Consider the following 23320-nt stretch of genomic DNA (forward strand, 5'->3'; position numbering starts at 1 on the left):
GAAACATTGAAACTACGCTCATCACAAGAGCATCATTATACAGTTGTGTAGACGTTTACGTTCACTCATCATGGGCAGGACTGTAACAGTAATTTGGGGCTTTTAACAATGTCTTCTGGGTGCTCAACTTTAAATTTTTTTTGGATTTCCACTAATCAAAAATGAGACATTCAGGCTCAAATATATACATACACCACTAATATATGATTAAGTGTCCCTTAGCAAGTTCGACCAGATGGTTTTGGTAGCCATCAACGAGCCGCTGGTATGATTCTGGTCGTATATTTGACCGGCAGCAGAATTGGTAGAGTTTACTTATAATGTTTTCCTGACATGGATCCAGCTTTTAAACACTAGAAAGTTCACTACAGAAGGCTGCATTCTGTTCCATTAACTGTCAAGACTATGTACTTCAATAATGTTGCGGTTCAAGCTCTGGGGGGCCAATCCATGACTATCAGTCTTTCATCGTGTGATGTTCTATCCAGGTTTGCTTTTATTGCATTGACAGTGTGTTTGGATCCATGCTGAAAAATGAAATTGTTACTTCCCAGATCGTATTGCATGGTGGATAAAAATCTGATGGTACTTTTCTGCATTTATAATTTCATCAGTTTTGATAAGATCTCCAACATGAATCGAAAGACCTTCAGTCAGAAAGCCGGGGGAACTATCGCTCGAGAGCACTTTACAAAAATGCCAAAAAGTTTTGGATCATTGGAAGCAAGGTAAAAAAAAAAAAAAACACGAGAAGCAGCTCAGGTTTTTGTACACAAACTATCGCTGTGCCCTTTACAGGTTTTTTTTCTTTTGTAGTTCCAATTTACAAATGTTTCCTAAATGCCTCAGTAGCAGTTCCTGTTTTCCAAGCAACAACAGTAACTGATGTGACAGGAAACCAATGAGGAAAAAATTAATGAATGTATATGTAAACCAGTCTTTGTAGAAGCTAAACCTAAAGTTTTTTGATCGAACAAAAAATAATCAGAGCAGCTGCTCCACCTCGGAGAGGCTCACCAGTAGAAACCAGTGCTTTAGTTGGGTACAGCAGACAAAGAAAATTTACATTTATTTGCTGTTTGAAATGCACAGAAAACATTGGATGAAATTTTTGGCAGCCTTTTCAAATTTTAAAATACTGTGGAACAACCCCCCCAAAGGTTCCATTTTTGGGATAATATATTTTTTTTATTATTTTTTCCCACATTAATGAAATAGGAAATCCTGATTTGAGATTAAAGACAAAAGCAAACATTTCTTTAAAAGCAGGAGTGCCTCTGCACCATGAAGAGGCCTCTGAGATGAGGCGTATGCAGCTTGTGTCTATGTAAATGTATGTGTGTACAACCCTGTGTGTGAGCAGCCCAGCTGCGCCAGCCCCGAGGCTCATTTTATGGCCTCGTAATTGTTGTGTTGATATATTTCTTTAATATCCAGCAGAATTATGGAAACAGAACCAGGGGAAGGAGTGTGGACAGAGGGAGGAAAGAAAAAGAGAATGAGAGGACAGATGGTGGGAAAAGGGTATCTCCTTGTGTCAGAAAGCACCGGCTCCCCGATGCCTAACTCAGCTCTAAACATAACTGGAGGTGTGCGTGCAGATGTCTGGAAAAGACGGATTGTACATATCATTAAACAAAAACAAACACACAATGACATGATGAACTCAAGCACACATAAAGAGCTTAGAGTCATGCACAAACACACACACACAGGAAAACCGCTTACATACTGGTCTCCAGTAGGAACCAGTAAGATGTGACATGTTGCCAAGGAAGGCTGAAGGAAGGCATGAGCATTCGAGAGAGGAAACAGTGGACTGCGTTGTGTATGTTTACTGCACTGCACATTGTGTCTTTTATGTGGAGGTGAGGAGAGCCCTGTTCCTCCACAGCAACCCAGAGGGCAGTGATGATACGCTTAAGCCTGCAGGGGATTGTGGGGGATAGGCTGGCTGCTGATAGGCTACTCCCCTGAGACAAAAGCACCCCCCCCCCTCCCTCTCCCCCTTCTCCCAGGCTCCCTTTCACCTGGCCAGGTTACCATGCCAACCAGCATCGGACAGTCTCTCCTCTCCTCTCCTCTCCTTGCCTGCCTCCTCTCTCTCTCGCGCTCTCTCCTTCGTCTGTACTCTTAGAAATAGGGCCATTTGTAGTAGCCAGGAATAGAACGCAGACCTGCCATTGATTTCCACGGGAGCATGATGATGATTACACAATCACACCCCGAATGTCGCAATGCAGAAATAAAAGACAACACAAAAAAAGAAAATGTTTCTAATGCCTGTAACTGCTGGTGTTAGCGATGTGGAAAACAGAATTAGCCAAATGGTGGAGTCAGGAGAATAATACTAACATATAATTATGGGTGAATGGCTACGTCGGCGTGGGGCTATTCATATGAGATCAAAGAAAGAAAGCAGTCACACCGTCTCAGAGGATCAATGAGATGTGAGAGGTGGTGAAGCAGGATTACTTTTATTTATTTATTTGTTAATAACAATAAAATGGACACGGACACCAAGCTTCACTTTGTACATCCTGCAAAAAGAAAACTATGCCATCGTTAATGGCTTTTAAGAAAAGTTTGACTGCTGTGTTGGCGCTGCACTTATCAGGGATCACCTCTCATTCACACCGTAATAATTAAAGTGGCACCTCTCCTGTATGGATCCTGGTGTGAATTTCTCTTGGGAGGGTACTGTTTACATCAGTCGTGGTGACGATCCGTTTTTTCCTTGGTATACAGCATCTCTTGTGTGATTGATGTAATAGCTGCTTTTAAAAAGTGAAACCTTTGAATTAACAAGAAGACTTACGGTGAGCCGGCTTCTCCACAAATACAAGCTGTGGATCCCTCCGTGGTGTGAACACTGGGATGCTAGTCTACATTCTACACAGGCAGCCTGGCCAATGTGAGCCAAAGGGCACCCCGGCTCAATGGGGCCACAAGGGCTGACAAGAAAAGACAAGCTGAGATGCATCTAGCTTTATGCCTTGAGGGCACACTGTAAGTGGGCGCTGGGGAAGAGGCAGCCTTGACGTGGGGTATTGTGCTGCGGTGATGACTGGTTCACTGGCTGCCTGCAATGTACTGAAATAATTCCTTTAGCTGCACAATTGGCTTGGACGTGAAGCATGATAGCAAATATAGGCCTGCACACTGGAACAGTGGCTTAGTGCAAGTAGGCTCAATAAACACAATGAGAGTCAAGGGAACTTCTTTGTTTCACAGTCACACTTTTAACTGGTCCAAGGGTTAAACTGGGCTTAATATTTCTCTAAAATTCATTTAGAAAAAAAAAGTGCTGACTACTTTAAATCCAGCAAAGTAGACAACTTACCAGCACTGACTAGTGGAGTGTGCAAAACAAGGCTCATACTTTCTTATACACTGAAAATATACTGCAGTTCTTGCAGTCGACCACTTCTGTTTACCCAGTGAATCCAGCCTGAACCTCCAAGGTCTGTTACAGGTTTGCACTGTGTTGAGAGTAAAAGCAACAGGAAGTGATGCGGTGAGTCCCAAAAGGTATCAAGAGAACTTTCAGAATTACTTGCAGACTTTTTATCCTGTACAAAGCTTCTTTTTTTAAAAAGAAGAATTTATTTCTTCACTGAAAAACAAGTCTTTGTTTAAGATTCATTTCCTGATCAAAGACAGCAGAAAACTAAACTGTTTTGGATTTAGATGAAAGTCTCTTTAAAACCCGGCCCCAAGAGGATTCTGTGCTTGAGACTGCTCCGCGACCATAAGACCATTTAGCACTGCACTCGAGTGACGCTTCATCACTGCGTCTGCAGGCATTATGATGTCTAACAGGCTTGATTGGTTTTAATTGGCCCTGATAAACACTGAGTGGCTGTTGACCGCCTCTGATAGCATCTGTTGTGGATTGGTAATGAATTGACTGAATAGCATCTGTTTTGTAGGTAGAGATGCTTGACTGTAAATGACATAAAAATCATTCATTCAAGCCGCCATCTGCAACCAGTTTTCACACAGGACAAAAAGTGATTACTACTCAAATAAGGAAGCCTATGAGAGAAAAACAAACAGAGTGCATGTGCACACACTTGCTCTCCCCCGGCAGAGAGCGCGAGCAGTTTCTGCTGGCTGTTAGTGTAGTGTTGGTGCTCATCCTGCATGATGCATGGTGTATTATGACGAGACATGAGCCTATGCACAGACACTCATAACAATGAAAGTGCCAAGCAAAGACATCACAATAGATGCAATTCATTTCCCAGGCAGTCCACTACAATAGCCTGGTGGAGTGGGATCTATCCCAAGCACTGCATTAGCTGCCTGGCCCATTATTCTTTAGTAATGGCTGCACTGCTCTGCACTGTATCAGTGCCTTTACAGTAAAGTGTGCACACCTTTGTGTGAAATATCTGTCTTTGTGTGGGCTTATGAGCTTGTTTACTCACCTGTGTCCCACACGCACACAAAACTGACAGCATCTTCACCATAAATATTTCTATGCTTACATATGTTAAAGCTTCTCATTCAATCTATTGTTTGCCAATGCATCAAGCCACATGTGGACGGCCAATAATAGTGAGTGAAGATCAAGCCGTCTGTCCATCACGTGACTGGTCCAGCATGCGTCAGATTGTGTGCCTCTCAAATTGGCTCCTAAGCCTCTTAAGTGCTTGCCACTGTTCAATTAGCTGGTGCTGGTCTGAATAAACAACATAAAGGCAGCACACGGTGTACAGGACATCACAGATTCAGGCATTACTGTGGTGCACCGTCTCTGTCAAGCACAGAGAGAAACTGTACGGGTTAATGAGCTCATTGTCCACACACAGACACACACGGGATAGAGGATGAGGTGTGGCTCCCTTGGCACGCGGGGAGATTTGGGTTACTGCACAGAAGAGGCACAAATCAGGACAACTACCACAACAACGGGCAGATGCTTCAGGAGCACAGCATGCACCTGAGGGGCTGCAAACATAAAGAAGACAAAGACAAATAATCTGTTAAATAAAAATCCAAATCTTGCAGTGTGTTTGACACGTGTTATAAATAATGTGGTTTATATAAAGAGTTCAAACCAGTGAGATTAGGTTGTGTACTGTGTTAGAAACTCAAAGTTGTAATCCAAATGCAGAGACTAACTAAATGTTTGTTAGTTTCTAACATGTATACCATCTAATCCAACATCCAACGGTTTTTCCATAAAGGTTTTGCCTTTTCACACAGTTTGACAACCTGGAGATATTGGGTTTACGATGCTACAAACCGGTTAGGCTTAGCTTGACAAAGCTTAAGTGAAGTGTAAGCGTAAATGAGAAAGCTACAGTCAACAAATGATTTTTTCTCCTTGTACTTCTCTGGTGTTTCTGGTGGTTATCAATGTCAAATCCACAATATACTAATCATAATGATAATCAGTCTGTAATATTGCTTATACAACTCGATGCTCTTGTAAGATACACACTGGACTAGAGCACGCACTTTGCAAATGATGATCTTATGACGTCCCGAGCTTTGAGAGTTTCAGAAAACCTAAAGGGGAAAGATTATTTAGAAAGTAGCTTGTCAGCTGATGATTTAAGGACATTTGAGAGATAAAGTAAATGGACTGGTTCTTATATAGCGCTTTTCTACTCATCTGAGTACTCAAAGCACTTTACACAACTTGTGCATTCACCCATTCGCACAAGCACATCTTTCTAAGTGCTTCATAGCTAACATTCACACACATTCATACTCCGATGGATGCATCGGAGAGCAATTTGGGGTTAGTATCTTGCCCAAGGATATTTGGCATGTAGACTAGGGGAAGCCAGGAATCAAACCACCAACCTTCTGATCAGTGGATGACCTGCTCTACCGCCTGAGCTACAGCCACCCAATAAAGGAGTTGTGTTCCAGTTAAAGGTTCAGATTTTTACCAAGTTCAAGAACTCTGAGGTCTGAGGAACGTGTGTTAAAAAATAAATTAAAGACACAACACTTCACCGAGGTGTGAGGATTCAAGTATCAATAAGAAAATTCAACCGTGACTCACACTCAAATGGCCTAAGACACCAAACCGCAGCTACACTGAGAGCTGGTGCTTCTGAGCACACTTGTCTATGAGGTGACATGGTGGGCCTCAATCAGACAGAGGGGGTCATAAAGGAGTTGGAGCCTATTTGGCTGTGGCTGGCAGACAGTTAGACACTCAGCAGGGAATACCCTGCTCGGGCTTGATAAGAGCCGTGGTGGCAAAAGCTTTATCTAACAGCAACCAATCAAAATGAGCGCCGAGCCGCAGTAAAGCAGTTGGAGCTCACACATCCACGGACACATCCACAATCACCAGCTAAAGTTAAGTAACTGTACTTTTTGGTAAAACTCACATATACATTATTTCTGAGGTTGTTGTTTTCACCTTGAAGGAAGCTCTTAAAACCATTCCTACCATTTCTGCAGGCTGCTTTCAACATCTCTCTTTCTGAGAAGATGCGCTGGAATAATTTATGCGCTCTCATGGTTTATTAAACAGACTTTCAACCTCAAGAGGGCAGCATTCCTATTAAAAAGTGTATTATCTATACAAGAACACAAACAACTCAGCAAATAGTTAACATTTTCTTCTACTTACTAAACTAAAGACAAGATAGAAGACATATAGGACACAGAGATGAGGAGAAAAGACGTGGATAACCTATTCCTTCTTCCAAACTCCCTTGCTGTATTCCACAGCCCTCTTTTCCACATGGCAGCTCTTGCTCGCATGCAGAATTCAGGGATTAATGGAGGGGAGCTAAATCCTTGGCCACACAGCAGATAAATGCTGTACTTTCTCCAAGAGATGTGGTGTAGAGGCTGTGTGCGTTGCTTTCGTGGGATTCGTTCAGGCAGAAAGCACAGCGCAAGCAACCGTGGTGACATCTTTCTGGTGGCCTGACTGACTGTCGAAGTTCAGCTCACTTAACCTTTGTGCTTTAGCTTTAACTTTTTGTTTTAATGCACCAGCAGCCAGTGCATGAAAGAGGAGAGTCAACAGGACAAAAACCAAACATGCCAAATTTACATTCTTTGGCTCTAATAGGTGCTGTCGTCCTGTCAGACTTACTTTTGACGTTGAGGTACATCGACTTGCTCACGTCGGCCCCGACGTCATTGCTGACTCTACACAGGTAGAAACCACTGTCTTCTTCCAGCACGTGCTTGATGAGCAGAGAGCCGTTGACCAACACTTCAATCCGAAAGCCTGAGTTGAGGGGGATGGGTTTAAACTGTGGGACTCCAGCGCCTGTCAGAGAAAATACACGGTTTGTCAATAGTAAACTGCATGAGGCAGTCCAGTTTGCTGTTCGATGCTCCTGCTAAAGTCTCAATGAAAACCTTTACAGATAAAAACATTACATTTTGTGCATTTTATTTATACTACAGAAATAGTAAGGCTTTGTTTTATGGGTTCAAATGAGCTAGTGTTAGTCTAGTACGGTTTGAGTACCACATATCCCACAATTCCTTTTTATAATTAAGCCTATACTGTAAATCTGAAGTTTTCAAAAGAGAAATGGTGGTAAGGGACAATAGTAATGCATTTGTTACACAGTAAAACTGACATTAAAAGAGTCTTACAAATACTGAGATTGTGCAAACTCAGAATTTTTCATTTATACGTAAGTTCACTAACCCCCACTAGTGGGGTTAATTGGTGAATCTAAATTGCTCGTAGCTGTGAATTTGAGAGACCCATCAAGGGTGTCCCCCTGCCTTCACCCATAGCAGCTGGAACAGCCTCCAGCGCCCCCCAAACGATGGACGGAAAATTAAGCTGGCCATACACTGTGCGATATTTGGAGACGATTTTTCAATCGTGCGACAGTTTTAGGGATCGGCCCGAGTTTCCAACTTGGACCAACTTTGGCAAGCTCAGCCGAGTCTTTTCGATGTGGCCTCACAACATTATCACAACCACAACAGCCGTGGAAAGAGTTGGATGGACATTGCTGCTCAATCACAGCTGCCTGGTCAGCGTTTCTTCATTAGCAATTTAGCAAAGTTGACGGTGTGTGTGTGTGTGTGTGTGTGTGTGTGTGTGTGTGTGTGTGTGTGTGTGTGTGTGTCTGAGTGAGTGAAAGACAGAGAGCGAGAGACAGATTTTGTGTTATAAGCTTCATGTTATGGATGCACAGTGTGAGCACTCAGGTCGCATCAGAGCATCGGGCCGTATCGTGTGAGAGCCTGCATCGTGACCTATGAACTTCTAACCTCTGCGATTCAATTGTACTGTTTGAGCAGGAGCTGAAAAACGCGACTGAAAAAGTCGCACAGTGTTTGCCCAGCTTTAGTCCAATGGAAGAGGAATAAAAAACAAGTCATTGTTATTTTATGTGTTTATGTTATGAAAACCTTCAGAGATCTCAAACCATTAAACACACGTCTTCTTGCTCTGCAGCTGCCAGTTTAACTGAAAGAATTAAAAACTCTAATTATGCATTTTTTTTATCTTATATCTCATATCTCAAACTTTGCTGTTGTGTCCAGCTGGGCTGAGAAATGTTACACGTGAAGTACCACAGTTACATAATTTCACACCCACTTCCTCGTTACAGAGAAACAGAAAACTATTCCTTGAAACGCAGGTTTGACTTGAGGGTTTTTATGCATTCATCCTCATGGCTGTGGACATCGTATTAGGTGTGCTGGCAACAGACGATAAGCTTGCTGTAGGTAAAATAAATAAATAATGAATAAATAATAGTATTTTTCAATGCAGCAACTCTTCTCAACTCAAGAGAATGATTTTAAAAGTGTTTGAAAACATGTAAAACATCCAATACTTGCAACAAACCTCAGGGAGACGGCTGTGTAATCAACGTGTGTGTAAACTTTGCAGGTTTACCTTTAGAGTATTCCCACTGGATCGTAGGAACAGGATAGCCTTCAGCTGAGCAGTTTAGTATCACTGCTTTCCCGTAGATGCCATCCTGGTCTTTAGGTTGCACCACAAATTTGGGAGGAACTGCAAGTGAAGAAACCTTACTGTGAGATCTTTACATCTAAAAAGTCACAGGAACATTTCAGTTCAGAATGGGGAAAAAGACCAAGTGAAAGTACAGTGTGGTCCGCAAACATCCGCTTCCTTAAACTCCTGAGAAGTGCAGCCACCCCTCATTTCTTTACATTTTCCAGGAAAATGGGAAATAGGAACAGTGATTTATTGAAACGTGTAAACATACATAAATGCAAAAAAGTTTATACAATTCTCACAAGGTTTAGAATTACTAAAGGGCTAAAGCAGGAATGTCAAACTCATTTTATATTGTGGGCCACATACAGCCACACAAACCTGCCCAGAGGGCCACTTCTGGCTGAAGACATTCTGAACTCTTGTGGGTTTCTTTAAGCAGTCTTCTGGGAAAGTTCTCCCGGCTTCTTGAAGGACATTCATCGATTGTCTTTGGATGCTGGCTGCTGTTTGTTCAATTCTCTATCAGGATGATCCCACAATGTGCACCGTTTGAGATCATTGATGCAGTTAGGTCCATATATATTTGGACAGAGACAAGTTTTTCCTGATTTTTCCAAGTTTTTTACCACAACAAATTTGAATAATAATAATAATAATAATAATGGATTGGATTTATATAGCGCTTTTCAAGGCACCCAAAGCGCTTTACAATGCCACTATTCATTCACTCTCACATTCATACACTGGTGGAGGCAGCTACAGTTGTAGCCACAGCTGCCCTGGGACAGACTGACAGAAGCGAGGCTGCCATATCGCACCATCGGCCCCTCTGGCCATCACCAGTAGGCAGTAGGGTAAAGTGTCTTGCCCAAGGACACAACAACCAGGACAGAGAGCCCGGGGACCGAACCCGCGACCTTCCGGTTACAGATACGCTTCCCAACCCCCTGAGCCATGGTCGCCCATTGAAATGAAGTAACTCCGATGCGATTGAACTGCAGAAGGTTGAACAAAAAGACTGCATAAAAATGTGAGGAACTAAAGCATTTTAACACAGTCCCTTCATTTAAGGGGTTCAGTTCTAATACTCAAAGTCTTGAACTCATGGACATCACCAGATGCCGGGCTTCCTACTTTTTAATGTTCTGCCAGGCCTTTACTGCAGTTGCTGTTTATTTGTGGCCCTTTCTGTCTGAAGTTTAGTCTTTACCAGCTGAAATCTTGTTAAAGAGTAAACTTGGCTTTTTCCACAGCGTTGGTGATTCCACCTCTGGGCGGAGTCACCGCTTCATCACTGACAGGCTGCACCTGGAAGTAATTTGGCTGCCAGCGCTCACAATCCCTCTTCGGCAGATTGTCTGATAACCTCAGTTAGTGAAGGCTGTCACAGCTCATGTTTGATACTCATAGTGTTGCTCATACTTACCTGTGCTTCTCTTTCACTCACAGTAATCCTCTGGGATGTCATTACCTAACCTGCCATAAACTAACCTCTTCTCAGTCGCTGGCCTGCCCGGTTGCCTCACCGCTTCACTGCTGCCTGCCTACATGCCAAACTCACTGGAACATCTCGGACCCTCTCTGGACTCTCTCTCGGCTCACCCAGACCATTTACCCCTTCGCACTTTGCGCCCGCCTGCAGAAAGTAAGACTGCACGCAATCTATTGTGTCTAGAACTCCCTTTGACGTCTGCTTCCTTCAGTTACAGTGACTCCGAACTCCCCGGCTCCGTGACCCCAGTCTAGCCTCTTCCTTACCTCCACGCCACAGGGTTCCTGTGCGGGCAGTTACCCCGTATCGGGTTTGCTGGCCCTTGAACACGTCAGCTCTTGGGCAACACTCATGGACTCTTTTCATAGCTTGGAATTTTTACTGTTTTGTGATTTTCATGTGTTGTTGTTTAGTATCTATCATAGCCATGCTCTCGTTAATCCTAGTGTTGTTATAGTTCATGGTAATCAGTTTATCACTGTGAAACTCAAGTGCTTAGTTCACAGTGATCTTTATTGTTGTTAAGTTCCTTCGGTTGAATCTCCAAGGACCTCGTGTGTAGGTTTAGTTACACTGTTGCTTCCTTCACTCTCTGTAAAGAAAGTGTTGCCTTCACTCTTTCTCCGTGCTTCCGTGTGCTGTCTACACTCGAGTCCATACTTCTGGTGGCCACTGGGCCGCGACAGCAAGATCAGGTGACTGACTGGTCCATTCAAGTATATTTGCCTTCTTTGCTTCAATAAACCCCTGGGTTGCTTTAGCTGTATGTTTTGGGTAATTGTCCAACTTTATTAAGAAACGCCACCCAAGAACTTTGACTGCATTTAGCTGGATGTGAGCAGAGAGTATGTCTCCGAACACCTCAAAATTCATTCAGCTGCTTACTGTATCACATCGTCAATAAACAGTGTCCCACTGTCGCTGGCAGCAGTGCACACCGAGGCTAACACACTGCCTCCGCCCTGTTTTACCAATGATGTGGTATGCTTTGGATCATGAGGTGTTTCACACCTTCTCCGTATTTTTCTCTAGCCATCATTCTGGTAGAGGTTGATCTTGGTTTCATCTGTCCAAAGAAGGTTTTTCCAGAACTGTGCTGCCTTTTTTAGATGTCCAATCCAGCCTTTCTATTGTTGAGGTCTTGTACCTTGCAGTGAACCGTCTGTATTTACTTTCACGCACTGTTCTCTTTATGGTAGACACGGATATCGATACACCTTCCTCCTGGAGAGTGTTGTTCACTTTGTTGGCTGTTGTGGACGGGTTTCTCTTCACCATGGAAATGATTCTGCGATCTTGCGGAGTTCACCAGTGCTTTCTTTCTTTCAGGATGAGCCAAACTAGATTTTGCCGCTCCTAATATTGTAGCAGTATCTCAGATGGGGTTTTTGTTGTGTTTGCAGCTTAAGGATGGCTTATTTCACCAGCATGGAGAGCTCTTTTGACTGCATGTTGTCTGTTCACAGCAAAATCTTCCAAATAAAAGCACCACACCTCAAATCAGGCCTCTATGCTGTACATAACTTTTTATATAGCTGTCTGTCACTTCTTGTTTTGTCCACCACTTGAAAAAGTACCCAAACTGTTTAATCTTTGGCAGTTTTCATTGATTAAACTTTCAGAAAGCCTGGAGAATTACTGCTCAAAGCCAGTTAAAAAATCTTTTTACAAGAAAGTCTGGCTGCTTGCACGTGAAACATAAAGAAATGAGGGGTGGATCCAAACTTTTCCACAGCACTGAACTTCTGTAAATCACATCCAGATTGACTCTCTTACCCATCTCTCCCCTCCTCACCTCGGACAATGAGCTCACTCCGGTGTTCCACAGCAGCAGCCTGATTCCGTGCGATGCAGGTGTAGTTGCCGTTATGCATCAGTGTGAGGTTAGAGATACGCAAGGAGCTGGTGAAGTCTATGTTGTCTATGGTAACGCCCAGGCTGGCCGGGATTGGCCGACCATCCTTCTGCCAGGTGATGAAGACGGGCTGGTCACCAGACATAACCACACAGGGGACGAAGACTCGCTGGCCGATGGAAAACCGGGGAAACTCAAATGGTTGGATGGTGGGCGGGACTGTAACAGAGACGGTAATAATGCTTCAGGCCTGCGGGTTACAGGTTGTTTAATTTCAGCCAGAGCTACTCAAAATCACTAACCACTCATGCACATTAATAATCAACACATTAACATACTATACACCGCGGCTGAGCTACTTTACAAAACACTCGCATAGCAACTCATTAGGCCCAGTTCTCTCTTTATCACCTTATTTTCCACATTAAGCTGTGATTTTTCAGGAAAGCAAGAAATATTTTATTAGCTCGCCTCATGTGGAGCAGCTGAAGCCTCTCAAAACATAAGCATATAGCATTCACTCTCACTCGGCTCTCTGGGGACACTGTAGCCATCGTGAGAACCAGATGCTTTGAAAAATTAATGATTTAAAATAACATTGGAATAAGCAGCACTTCAGCGCTTATTTAATTCACAACAAAATAAGCATAATAGGTTCCTGGGGATTCCCTCTCGGCAGCGGTGGAATGCTAAGCAGCTGAGAGGCAAATTAGCCAAGGTGGAATAGAAGTGTCGCTTTGTCTATGCTGTGTGATTTCCCCCTCAAACGCTCGTTAGCACGTCAAGATCAGTGAGAGTGGGTGGTGTGGGGGGGTGGGGATCGGCCCATAGGACAGTTGAAATTATGCTGCGTCACTGAAGAAAGAGAGCCATCGGAGGTTATCATCATCTGGCTCTTCTCAGTCCTGCTGCATATTCAGATGAGCTCCAGATAAGCTGGCTGGGATGATGGAGATGGTGCCTTGCTATCAGTGATGTGAGTGCTTTTTTCATAGGTAGTGATATACAAATATCACTCTGCATATCTGTGTTTTCTGCAACGAGGAAAGGGGGCATACACCTCAGATGGAAAGGCACTACGGGGTCAGTGTGTACACCGATAAAGCCGTTCCCTTTGAATTGCAAAGAGATTAATGACAGCGTAACCACAAATGTATTCTGCAAACACAGAGTACAATACAGTACCGTACAAATGCGAACGTACATCTGAAACAGCTGCTTATTGGCCTCGCAGATGGGTAAACGTGATGATGTCGCACAGCTAAATGAACTAAATCTTGTTTTATTGGACCAAATATAGAACGAGTCCCGTGCTGTCTGTCTGAAAATCAATTAGACTGTTTCATACCTTTCACTGTAACGTAAACGCTCTGGTGTGTGGACAGCTGTGGCTGCACCAGCACATTACACGTGTATTCTCCTTCATCCACCTCCTTCTGCACGTCAAACAGTTTCAGGGTGCCGTTGTTCTCGAAGGCCCGCTGTCGGTGGTTGTACGGCAGCAAATTGGAGTCCTTGTACCATTTGATGGAGTAGTAGGGGTAGCCAATGACACGGCAGTGGATGTACATGTCCCGCCCAGCGATGGCAGTGAGGTTTTTCATTGGTCTGATGCTGGCAGGCCCTTGAAGGACACATTGGAGAGACAACTCTCTTAAAATGATTTTGAGGTGGTTTGTGGTGTGAAAGTTAGCTTTTCTGTGTTTTGTGTGTTTTTAAGACACCACAAAGTTGTACATGCCTCGATTCACTCTGATACTGTGACATAAAAAATGACCCAGATGTGCGTAGGGGTTACAGACTGCTCGATTAAGCGAGAAGGACCGTAAAACACAAATGAGACTACGAATCATCACAGGGTGGACCGTTCTGCTGTTCTGTTCGCGTCACATCCTGCTTTGCCAGATTCAGGGATTGGTGCATCTTTCTGTTTGAGACTGTAGTGAATATTACCTTTTGCTCCCACCTCTTTGGTGCAGGCTGTGATTGCTTCTGACAAGCATTAGAGTCGAATGTTCGCTTTCTCCACTCATGAAGCTATTATCAAAGCCATTACTCACGTTGCCGCCTTTTGTGCACACTTGTGAAAAACCAACAGAATAACCAATAGGCTTCCATAGCTCAGTGTCTATCAGGGAAATGGACTATTAGGTGTCTCTTTAAAGCACTGGAGAAGACAGTTTAACTAGGCTCTGCAGTGTACTTGGAATACAAGCGTATCCTGGGTTGCTACTCTCTTTAGCACGATTAAGGAGCCAATGACGTGAGAAGCAGTCATTACACGTTCTCCGCGTTGGCACCTGTGGAGATTTATCTTCATTGCTTGGCTGCATTTGGCATCCATGAACCCTCGCTTAAGGGCTGGAGGATCGCCCTATTTAGCCCCACAACATGCAAGACTGAGCAGCAATCAAATCCGACCAATCTGTACAAAGAAAGCAACATTCCCTCTCTGCAATAGAGAAATAATAATGTTCTGGAAAGCACGGCAAGCTTGAGCGCCCCAGTGTCACTACATGACAGCAGCAATTCAGCAAGCCATGTCCCTGTAGAATGCATATAGCAGTACAGTCAACAGTAATAACTGTCCTGATATAGAGATGGTGAAATCCAAACGCAAAAATACCCCCAAAAAACTGGAAAAGTGGAAAGATAACAGGAAAAGCATCTTCTGGGCATCTTGCTATATTCTGAGGAGAAACAGAGCCAAGCTACGCTATCAGATTTAAAAGTATGTGAAAAGCTAGAAACACGACAGCATAATAAAACCTCTTTCATCACGTGCACTTTTAAAGTAGCCAATCAGAAATGCGTCAAAACAGAGTGACTCAAGGCATGTCGATGTGTATATGTGATGGTGTGTTGGAAGAGTTGATCTGACAAGCACCTCTTACGTTTATTCGCGCCTGGTAGGAAACGGTCCCAGCTGAGTTGTTGCAGATGCAGCGGTACACTCCTCCATCGGGGACTTGAGTCTGGCTGATGTTCAGATGACTCACCACGTGGCCCTCGGCATTGGTGTAGTAGGAGATGCGATGGCGGCTGTCCCGTACCACGGGCTCATCGTCCAGAGTCCACGTTACCCGCGGCTCTGGCGTGCCCTTCACTGTGCACGACAATGACACAAACTCGTTGACGTTGTAGACCTTCTCGCTGAACGAAGCCAGAATTTTGGGGGTGCCATCTGCACAGAGGGAGAAAATTCACACGGTGATGTATATTTTGTTGTTCCCCTCATAAGGGATGCATGTCAATTCATATCTGATGCTTTTGAATGAGAATCTTGTCCAAATCTGCACTTTTAGTGGAAAACATGCACATCTCCAGTATAAAAAGCAGTGTCAGAATGAGGAGCAGATTAATCCAGCTCCTCTCTGGCTCCACAGCATTATTGATTACCAATATTCCCCTTATAGTACCCTGGTTATGGGAGACACTGCAGCAGCAACCAGCTCATGTACAGCTCAAGGCTTTTCAGAAAATCTTATAAAAAAGGGCTGGGCCCTGCAGGATTGAGCTTCACACAGCACAGTCTGGACTTGCATATGCATAGATACACACAATTGCTGTGCACACAAAACCAAAATGGTGCACACGCACTGCTCCCACCCACACGTCTCACTGTGAATTCTGACCTTCCAGTATGACTTGAACAAAGTCCTGGGCAGACATCTTGCCATGTCTGGCAAAGCACTGATAGGCTCCTCCATCACTCTTGGCCATGCCAGCCATGACCAGGTTCTCTCTGTTTTGGCCTGTCATGCGGACACTGTTACTGGGGTAGATGAGTTCTCCGTTGCGATACCAGGACAGCTGATACTCCTCGGAGCCCGTTACACCGCAGGACAGTGAAACCTGGCTTCCCACGCTGCCTTTCACCTTCCGCGGACTCACCATGACCTTGAGGGGCTCTGTAGTTTAGTGGAGGTACCAAGTTATCATCATTAGATAGATGAAAAAATGTAAACAAAAGTGCTTCACACTTAAAAAGCAAAAGAATCTGCCTCTTTTGATTCGTTGCTCCATAATAAAAAAAACTCCACAGCCTTACTTAGCACCATCACAAGGACACTGACCTTTTACCTGCAGCCTGCCAACCACCTCGGCATTGCCGTAGCCATTCCACACCTCACACACATACGTCCCTGTGTCACTGGGCTGGGTTCTCTCTATGAGCAGGCCTGTCACACTCTGTTTGAAGCGCGAGTCTGTCTCCAGCGGGCGGTTGTCCTTCAGCCAGCGGTATTTGGGTACAGGGTGACCAGAGGCCTTGCAAGGGAGCTCCACTCGATGAGATGCCATCACCTCACGGCGCTCAAAGCTATCCAGGATGTGGGGTGCAGAATTGGTCGGATCTGCGTGGGTTCAAAAAGGGTTAAATGCAGCACAAGGAGTTAAAAGTGGAAAAGTGTTTAATCGTGAACTCATGAGTAGCCAAAGGAAGAGAATGGGATTTTTTAAATTTTAGTGTAATGGCTCTAGTCCCCCCCCCCCCCCCCCCCCATCAGTAAACATGGTACAACCCTGCCTATCTTGTGAATGAATGTCTTACAAACTAAAAATACTGCATCAATACTCTGAAATCTGCAGAGTGACTCTTTAAATGGTTTTGGAAAGGAGGGTATTTTTCTATCCTGAAGTCCTCCCCCAAACTGGAGAGTTCTCATGGCCTTTACTGCCTGTCACCCACTCTTTAGTTCAAGGGTTTTTATCCTGTCGCCCTCCGTTTAATTCAACTGACCAACATGTTTTTTTTTACAAGCTCACATTTATTTCCATATGGTCCTCTCACATGCAGTCAGTGTTTCTGAAGGCACACTAAATCAACAGCAAACCCTATCTGACTGTGTCATGGTGCTTCCTGTCCTTGTGTCTGATTACTTGTCTTGTGTCATTTTATCCAACAGTGTGTGGTATCACCAGCTGGTATTTGCAACACATTAACCATATTATTCTAAACTGAAATCAAGGCAACAGACTGGGACATTTTTAGAGGGTTTACCTGCTGTTACTGACATATGCTGGGGCCGATGTGAATGCCATTATGAAACTTTTATCAGATCAAACACACCGCAGTATTGAAACTCACACACTGATTACCTTAAGCTTTAAATATGAAACTTGGAAAAAAAATCCCATCGCATATCAGCTGTTGGTTGTTGTTATGCAAACAGCTGTGTAGTGTAAATTTGACTCTTTGGCCATCTGTTTAACGCAGAAAAACACACTGTTGGTTGTTTTGGCATGATTTCAATTAGCCTGTGCCGGGTAAAGGGCTTAAACCTGCATTCTTTCTTTCTAACGGTCTGACAGATACCATCAACAGTATAAGCTGTCATTGGTATCTTGGTATCTCCCATCACTGTAACAGTAAAAACAGTGAAATCAGCAAAAACTTCATATTACCCACAGTTTGTTATGAATCGTCTTCAAACTTCACAACAATATACTAGGCCTTAGGGGACATGATTACCCGGGTTGGCTAAGCATTTGACTTTGACCTTCAGAGTCAAAGTTAACTTTGAAAAAAAAAAACCCCAAAACAATCATATGAAAGGGAGAGAAAGCTGTTAAACCCCATTTTTATTTCTTCAGTACGATGCTTTACGTCTCAAGTTTTTACAGCTTAAATAAGCCAAAGATTTCAGCCGATTCTGCTCCAGTCATATGGGTAAAGATAATAAAAATACACTATTTTAGTATGTAGTGCTTCAAGGTCATAGGTAGGCCATGAAAATCTTCAAACATTAAAGCAATATATTAGACCTTGGGGGACATTAGCACTTTCTTTGTTTGACCTCTCTAAAACATTATTTTTTCCAATACAACCTTATATGACACAATGATACAGAAAGATGAATATACTACACAAGATGCCCATATTAACAATGCTGACATCGGTATAAAACACTGCAGGAAGTTGTGCTTTCCGAGTGTTCGTTTTATAAAAATACATTTGGTTGTATCAAATCCAGGAAAACTTTCATGACCTATGACCTCAGTAAACATGCTGGTGAAGAGTTTAATTTTGCGGTTGCTAGTACTGAGTCACTACTTTCAAGCCTTATTGAAAACATACTGATGTTCATTTTGTATATTACAGGTAGAGTCAAAAAACAACGAGCAACCTAGTCACTGGACAGAGAGCGTGCAGTATCGTTTCGTGTCTCAGTGCGATTACTCCAAATCAATCTGATCTACAAACACAAAGACGGAGATGGTAAAAACGCTCATCTTAACGTTTCACAATGAAACCAACCAATATATATGCACATAATACAACTCTGTAGTTTTTTGCACCGTGAAACAAGTGACCATTCAACCCAGAAGTGCAGCTTAATATACAAGCTAATATATATCAAGCTGCAGAACTTCCTATTCATTCTAATTGTGGTATCCCCCTCTCACCTGACACAATGAGGCGGGCACTATTGCTCTGTCGGGTTTCTCCGGTGTACTGATGCCGTGTCATACACCTGTAGTTGTACAGCCCGTCTTCCATTTGCACATCCAGAATATACAGGGCTCCCGTGGATGTGATGAGAAACCGTTGCACTGGAAATGAAAAGATAAATAAAACATATTAGGTGACGTTACCTACATATAAAGAAAGCAAAGCAACATCTTCAGTGAACACCAGTAAACTACATGTGGGCCAGTTAGTACCAAACACGTCACTTTCATGTGACCTGTGAGTATAGCCTGTGGTCAGTCCGCGTGATGTTAAACATTCTGGAAAATCTATCTGTGGTTTGCTTGTTCACTAGACGGCAGAGTGCAGACTCTCCTCAGAACGCATTATCTCAACTGAGCTTCACTGTTTGCAGCAACAAGACTTTAATCAAAATACTTATCAAGAAAAATCACTAGATAGAATTAAACCACAGTTTTTTTTATGTTTAGTCAATAAGTTTTTTTAACTGTCTCAAAAACTGTTCATGAAAGTACAGGATCAGTTGCCTCGGGGTTTTCATCACAAGCGACGGTTAACATTTTGTACCAAACACAGCGCAGCAGTAATAGGTGTCAGTAGAGAAAGCATGCTGCGTGTATTCATTTTTATGCGCTGGAATAACCACCTTACACATTCAAAAAGAATGAAATAAAGAAAAGCCAATATTGAAGTCTCTAAGCAAATATTTGCAAGTCAAGTGAGGAACGCAGCTCTGTGTGATTGTAGTCACCAAACATCTGCTGCAGCCCATTTAGCTCAGCTAAATCAGCTCTGAGGCGCAGTGACAAGGCTGTGTGTTGTATAGCGGTGTAACACAGCTCGTTATCATGTAGCTCATCGCTCTCTTCCCTCTCTCTCGGGGGAAACGCTCTGTCTTTCTCTCTTTCTCACTCAGGTTTTCGCTCTTTTTTTCTGATCCAGACTAAAGCACGGGGAGCCGGGGATCACAGAGTGCTTTGATAAGGCATGGATGTGCAGGTCGGATGTGCTAATATCATGCTAATGTAATGCTAATTTGTGTGAACACATGGAAGTAGAGAGAGGTAGTCAGTGTTTCTGAGGAGCGATGTGTTCTGTAGCCGGTGGCTATCGGGGTATTTCATGTCACAGATGATGGAAGAGCCTATCTGGTTTGGGCATCAAATAGGGCCGCCGTACGGTGGGGGATTCTGGCAGTATTGCTAGAGATATAATAATGCATGCTTTATGGGATGTTGAATCTTCTCATTTAGTCTTGTCATGACACATTAAGACAGGTTTATCCTGCTGGCAGAGGCCTTTGCATTGAGCGTGCCTAAAATGATGGAAAAAGGTGTGAAGGTCTTAAGACAATCTCTGAAACGGCTCAGAAATAAAAATAAAAAAACCCTCAAATTATGGCAAATATTAGGAAAATGACACATTGTCCCTACTACTGCCTACATTTATGTAGAAGCAAAAAACACCCAAAACATTTATCATAATTTAGAAATAAATGATTGGTACCAAAGACAGAGGTGTTGCAATAAGAAAGGTGTGAATGTGAGTACAGAGGGGAGAAAACAGAGAAAGAAAATGGGGAATACACAGGGGAGGGTGGCCAAGATGCTATTGTGAGCAAATGTTGACCTAGATAGAAAAAAGAGACCAGGGCATCGATATCCTGAAGAAGTTTTTGCCTTGCTTGTGGTTGAGCTACTCAACCAGTGATACAACTGAGAGACACTGGATCCATGTGTGTGTGTGCATGTGTAGTCCTTAGTTACTTAAGCATGGAAACAAGCCACGACACATCATCAAATTAAAACTGCAATGCAGTTGCTTTTTAGGAATGAAATCATTCAGAGAAAGCAAAGGAAAAATTAGGTGTAGGCTAAGTCTTCTGCAGTCCCTCTCTCCTGCTTTCCTTCTTTCCCGCTGCAACTTTTCTGGCATCAAAAGCTGACAGCCTTATGAATGAGAGGAGCTTTCATTAGAACAGACTGCCTGTCACTATGACAAAAGGCTAGGAAAGGGGAGCACATGCTTTAAATGCACGTGGAAAGAGACACATACACACATGTACGTGGGTTTGTGTGAGCATTTATGGTCTTTAAACTATCTTTGGGTTATTTGTGAATTTCTCAGAATACAATCTGTCTTATTTAACAGATCACATACCTCTATACTGTGTGTGCCTCATATTGGAAACACTGCAAATGTCACTATTACAGTGAAGGAATATAAATTAAAGATCAGTTAAGATGAGAGGATACACGCATCTGTCTGCTACCCAGACATTATCATTGGACTTGTGAAACCTTATAGTATGTCACAGTATTCAATTAGAAATACAATACATGTATTATTCTGACAGATAGCTACTGCAGTGCCAACCAGCCCTGTCTTAAATATTTGGAGTCAGTTTCTCCTGCACACCACTCCCTAGGTGCTGTCTTCAGTACATCTGCAAAATTATCTTGCAGCCTGATACATCTCCAGGACTCTCCTGCAGATATATCCCTGATATCCAGCATCACCCAGGCGAGGCATCGGGTCATACAGCTCACAGTTCTATAAGGGAAATTATTCCTCTGTAGGACAGATGAATAAAGATGGATGAGGAAAACAGATAATAGTACTAAGTTAATGTGGCATTTTCATTTTTAATGGGCAACATCAGCCCTGTTGTGTTTTCAGCTTCTCATCTGAGAATTGAGTTTGACACCTAATTCTGACTGAATGCACTAATTAGTCAAACATAAACCACACAGCTTTCACTTCACTGTACATCATTATCAAGCTTTTGAACATAAATCTTTTTACACTGCTACATTTGAAACTTAAACTCTTTCTATCTTTTAGAAACAGAGGTAGAGCATTCATGCACATCATGAAGTCCTGTGCAGCTGATCTCAGTGCTGGCCCACATCAGCCGATTGTTCAGCTGATATCCAAATGTCCAACAGGGGCCACTATTTAAGTTGCTCTAGCTTGCCCAACGTTGCTGCAAATCTGGAACTCACCTCCAACAATATCTAACTTAATCTTAACTTGATCTATCTCGTATTTGTTCTCAGTAACACCTGTTCTGCTTTGTACTCTGATCCTGTTGTTGCTCTCGTCAACTCTGGCTTTCTATTCATCCACACGGAGGAACAGGAAGGGGTGCTTTCCTCACCTTATGTTTTCAACATTTGGGACTCAGTATGGAAACTGGAGAGAAAACTTTTGTTATTAAGCTTTACATGCTCATCTCCATTTTGGAGGAAACAGAGGTGGCAGTCTGCTCTGTCCCTGTAACATCTGTCCACATCAAAGATGTCAAATGACACAGCAGCTGATGGATCAGACCAGGATGTTCAATGCAGCTTCTCTCTGTCTGTCCTGAAACATCATTTCTCTCTGGCTGACTCTGACTCAACAGCCTGTACACTCAAGAGGCTGATAACTGTTCTACAAGGAAAGTCCTTCGTTTATGACATTCAAACACCGAAACAGGATGCCTGTTTTAGCCTGTTGTACAGTCATCACACAACCTCACAAACGTCACAAGATATGTCTCCGATTAAATCACAGGGCAGCAGCCCCACATTCTACACAGAGTCCTGCACTGTGGAGCAAGCACAGAGTTAGAAACACCAGGTGATGTTTCTCTCTGAAGTGGCCATAAAAAACACACTTTACAGCTGTTTGTATGGAAGAGGTGTGCTGCATATAAAGTATTGCAGATGGAAACTATCTGACTGTAGTATTTCTGTATTCTGAATCTTCCAACACTTCTTAGTATTTTTTCAGCAGTAGGTAAATTAATGCGTATTAGGTATATATTTAGACTACTGGAAAGAAACAGAAGGTGGTGGCGGCTGGATTTTATTTAAATTACAAGAACTCTTCAGAGTCAGTGCAATAACTGATAGTGCTCTCGATTCTTTGTTAGCTCGTTCTCACTCTCAACAACAGAATATAGTGCTCAACACAGAGCTGGAGGCCTCTATTAGCATATGTGCATGTCCTTATAACCTGAGACCATTTCAGTGTTCGCTTATACTGCAGTTATCTCATATCCCACTGGCTTGTGCATATATTAAACTCTTTATGAGCATGTGCTTGTGAGTATACATGTTTCTATGCATGTGTACATGCAAGGGAGTCCTAATGTGTTTAAGCTGTGTACAGCTGCAAAGAGGAATGGTCAATAATAATGATCGGAGGTGCACCGCTATTCCTTTCTCCTCTGAGTTCAGTCTAATGCATACTAACACCATCTAGCAGACAGCCTTTCCTGTTCTGTCCACATCTGCGTTTATTAGTTTATATTCCAAAACTATGGCTTCACTTCACCCCAGGTGGCTTCCACAAATATCAGCCATTTCCTCTTCCCTTCGTCACCCCGTTCAGCTGCTTTGGCATCATCAGTGGCACAAACACAAGCCCTTTTCTGTGGCTGCAGACTCATTAGCTTCAATCAATCCTCTTATAAGCCACAGTGAGCCTGTAAGGAGACTATTTGTTCACTCAGACTGGTAGCTTTTGCAGTATCAATGAAACTTAAATTGCTTGTGGGACATAAAAACAGAAACAGCCAGAATTATATTCCTATTACAATGCAAGTGTCACACTTTTCACCAA

At 43.1% G+C, this 23320-nt stretch overlaps 1 protein-coding gene across 2 annotated transcripts in view; it reads right to left on the reverse strand.

The window, feature by feature from the left end:
- dscama (Down syndrome cell adhesion molecule a) overlaps positions 1–23320 on the reverse strand; it is a 108358-nt gene that overhangs the window by 16547 nt on the left and 68491 nt on the right. For both annotated transcript variants that reach the window (XM_026181048.1, XM_026181047.1), the window contains exons 4-11: positions 18685–18831; positions 16353–16631; positions 15912–16187; positions 15164–15460; positions 13625–13900; positions 12217–12495; positions 8861–8980; positions 7079–7258 (exon numbers count right to left, since the gene is read on the reverse strand). In XM_026181048.1, coding sequence (XP_026036833.1) covers positions 7079–7258; positions 8861–8980; positions 12217–12495; positions 13625–13900; positions 15164–15460; positions 15912–16187; positions 16353–16631; positions 18685–18831 — 1854 coding nt within the window. The remainder of the gene's footprint in view (positions 1–7078; positions 7259–8860; positions 8981–12216; positions 12496–13624; positions 13901–15163; positions 15461–15911; positions 16188–16352; positions 16632–18684; positions 18832–23320) is intronic.

Source organism: Astatotilapia calliptera, chromosome 10, assembly GCF_900246225.1.
Source record: "Astatotilapia calliptera chromosome 10, fAstCal1.2, whole genome shotgun sequence".
Classification (NCBI taxonomy): domain Eukaryota; kingdom Metazoa; phylum Chordata; class Actinopteri; order Cichliformes; family Cichlidae; genus Astatotilapia; species Astatotilapia calliptera.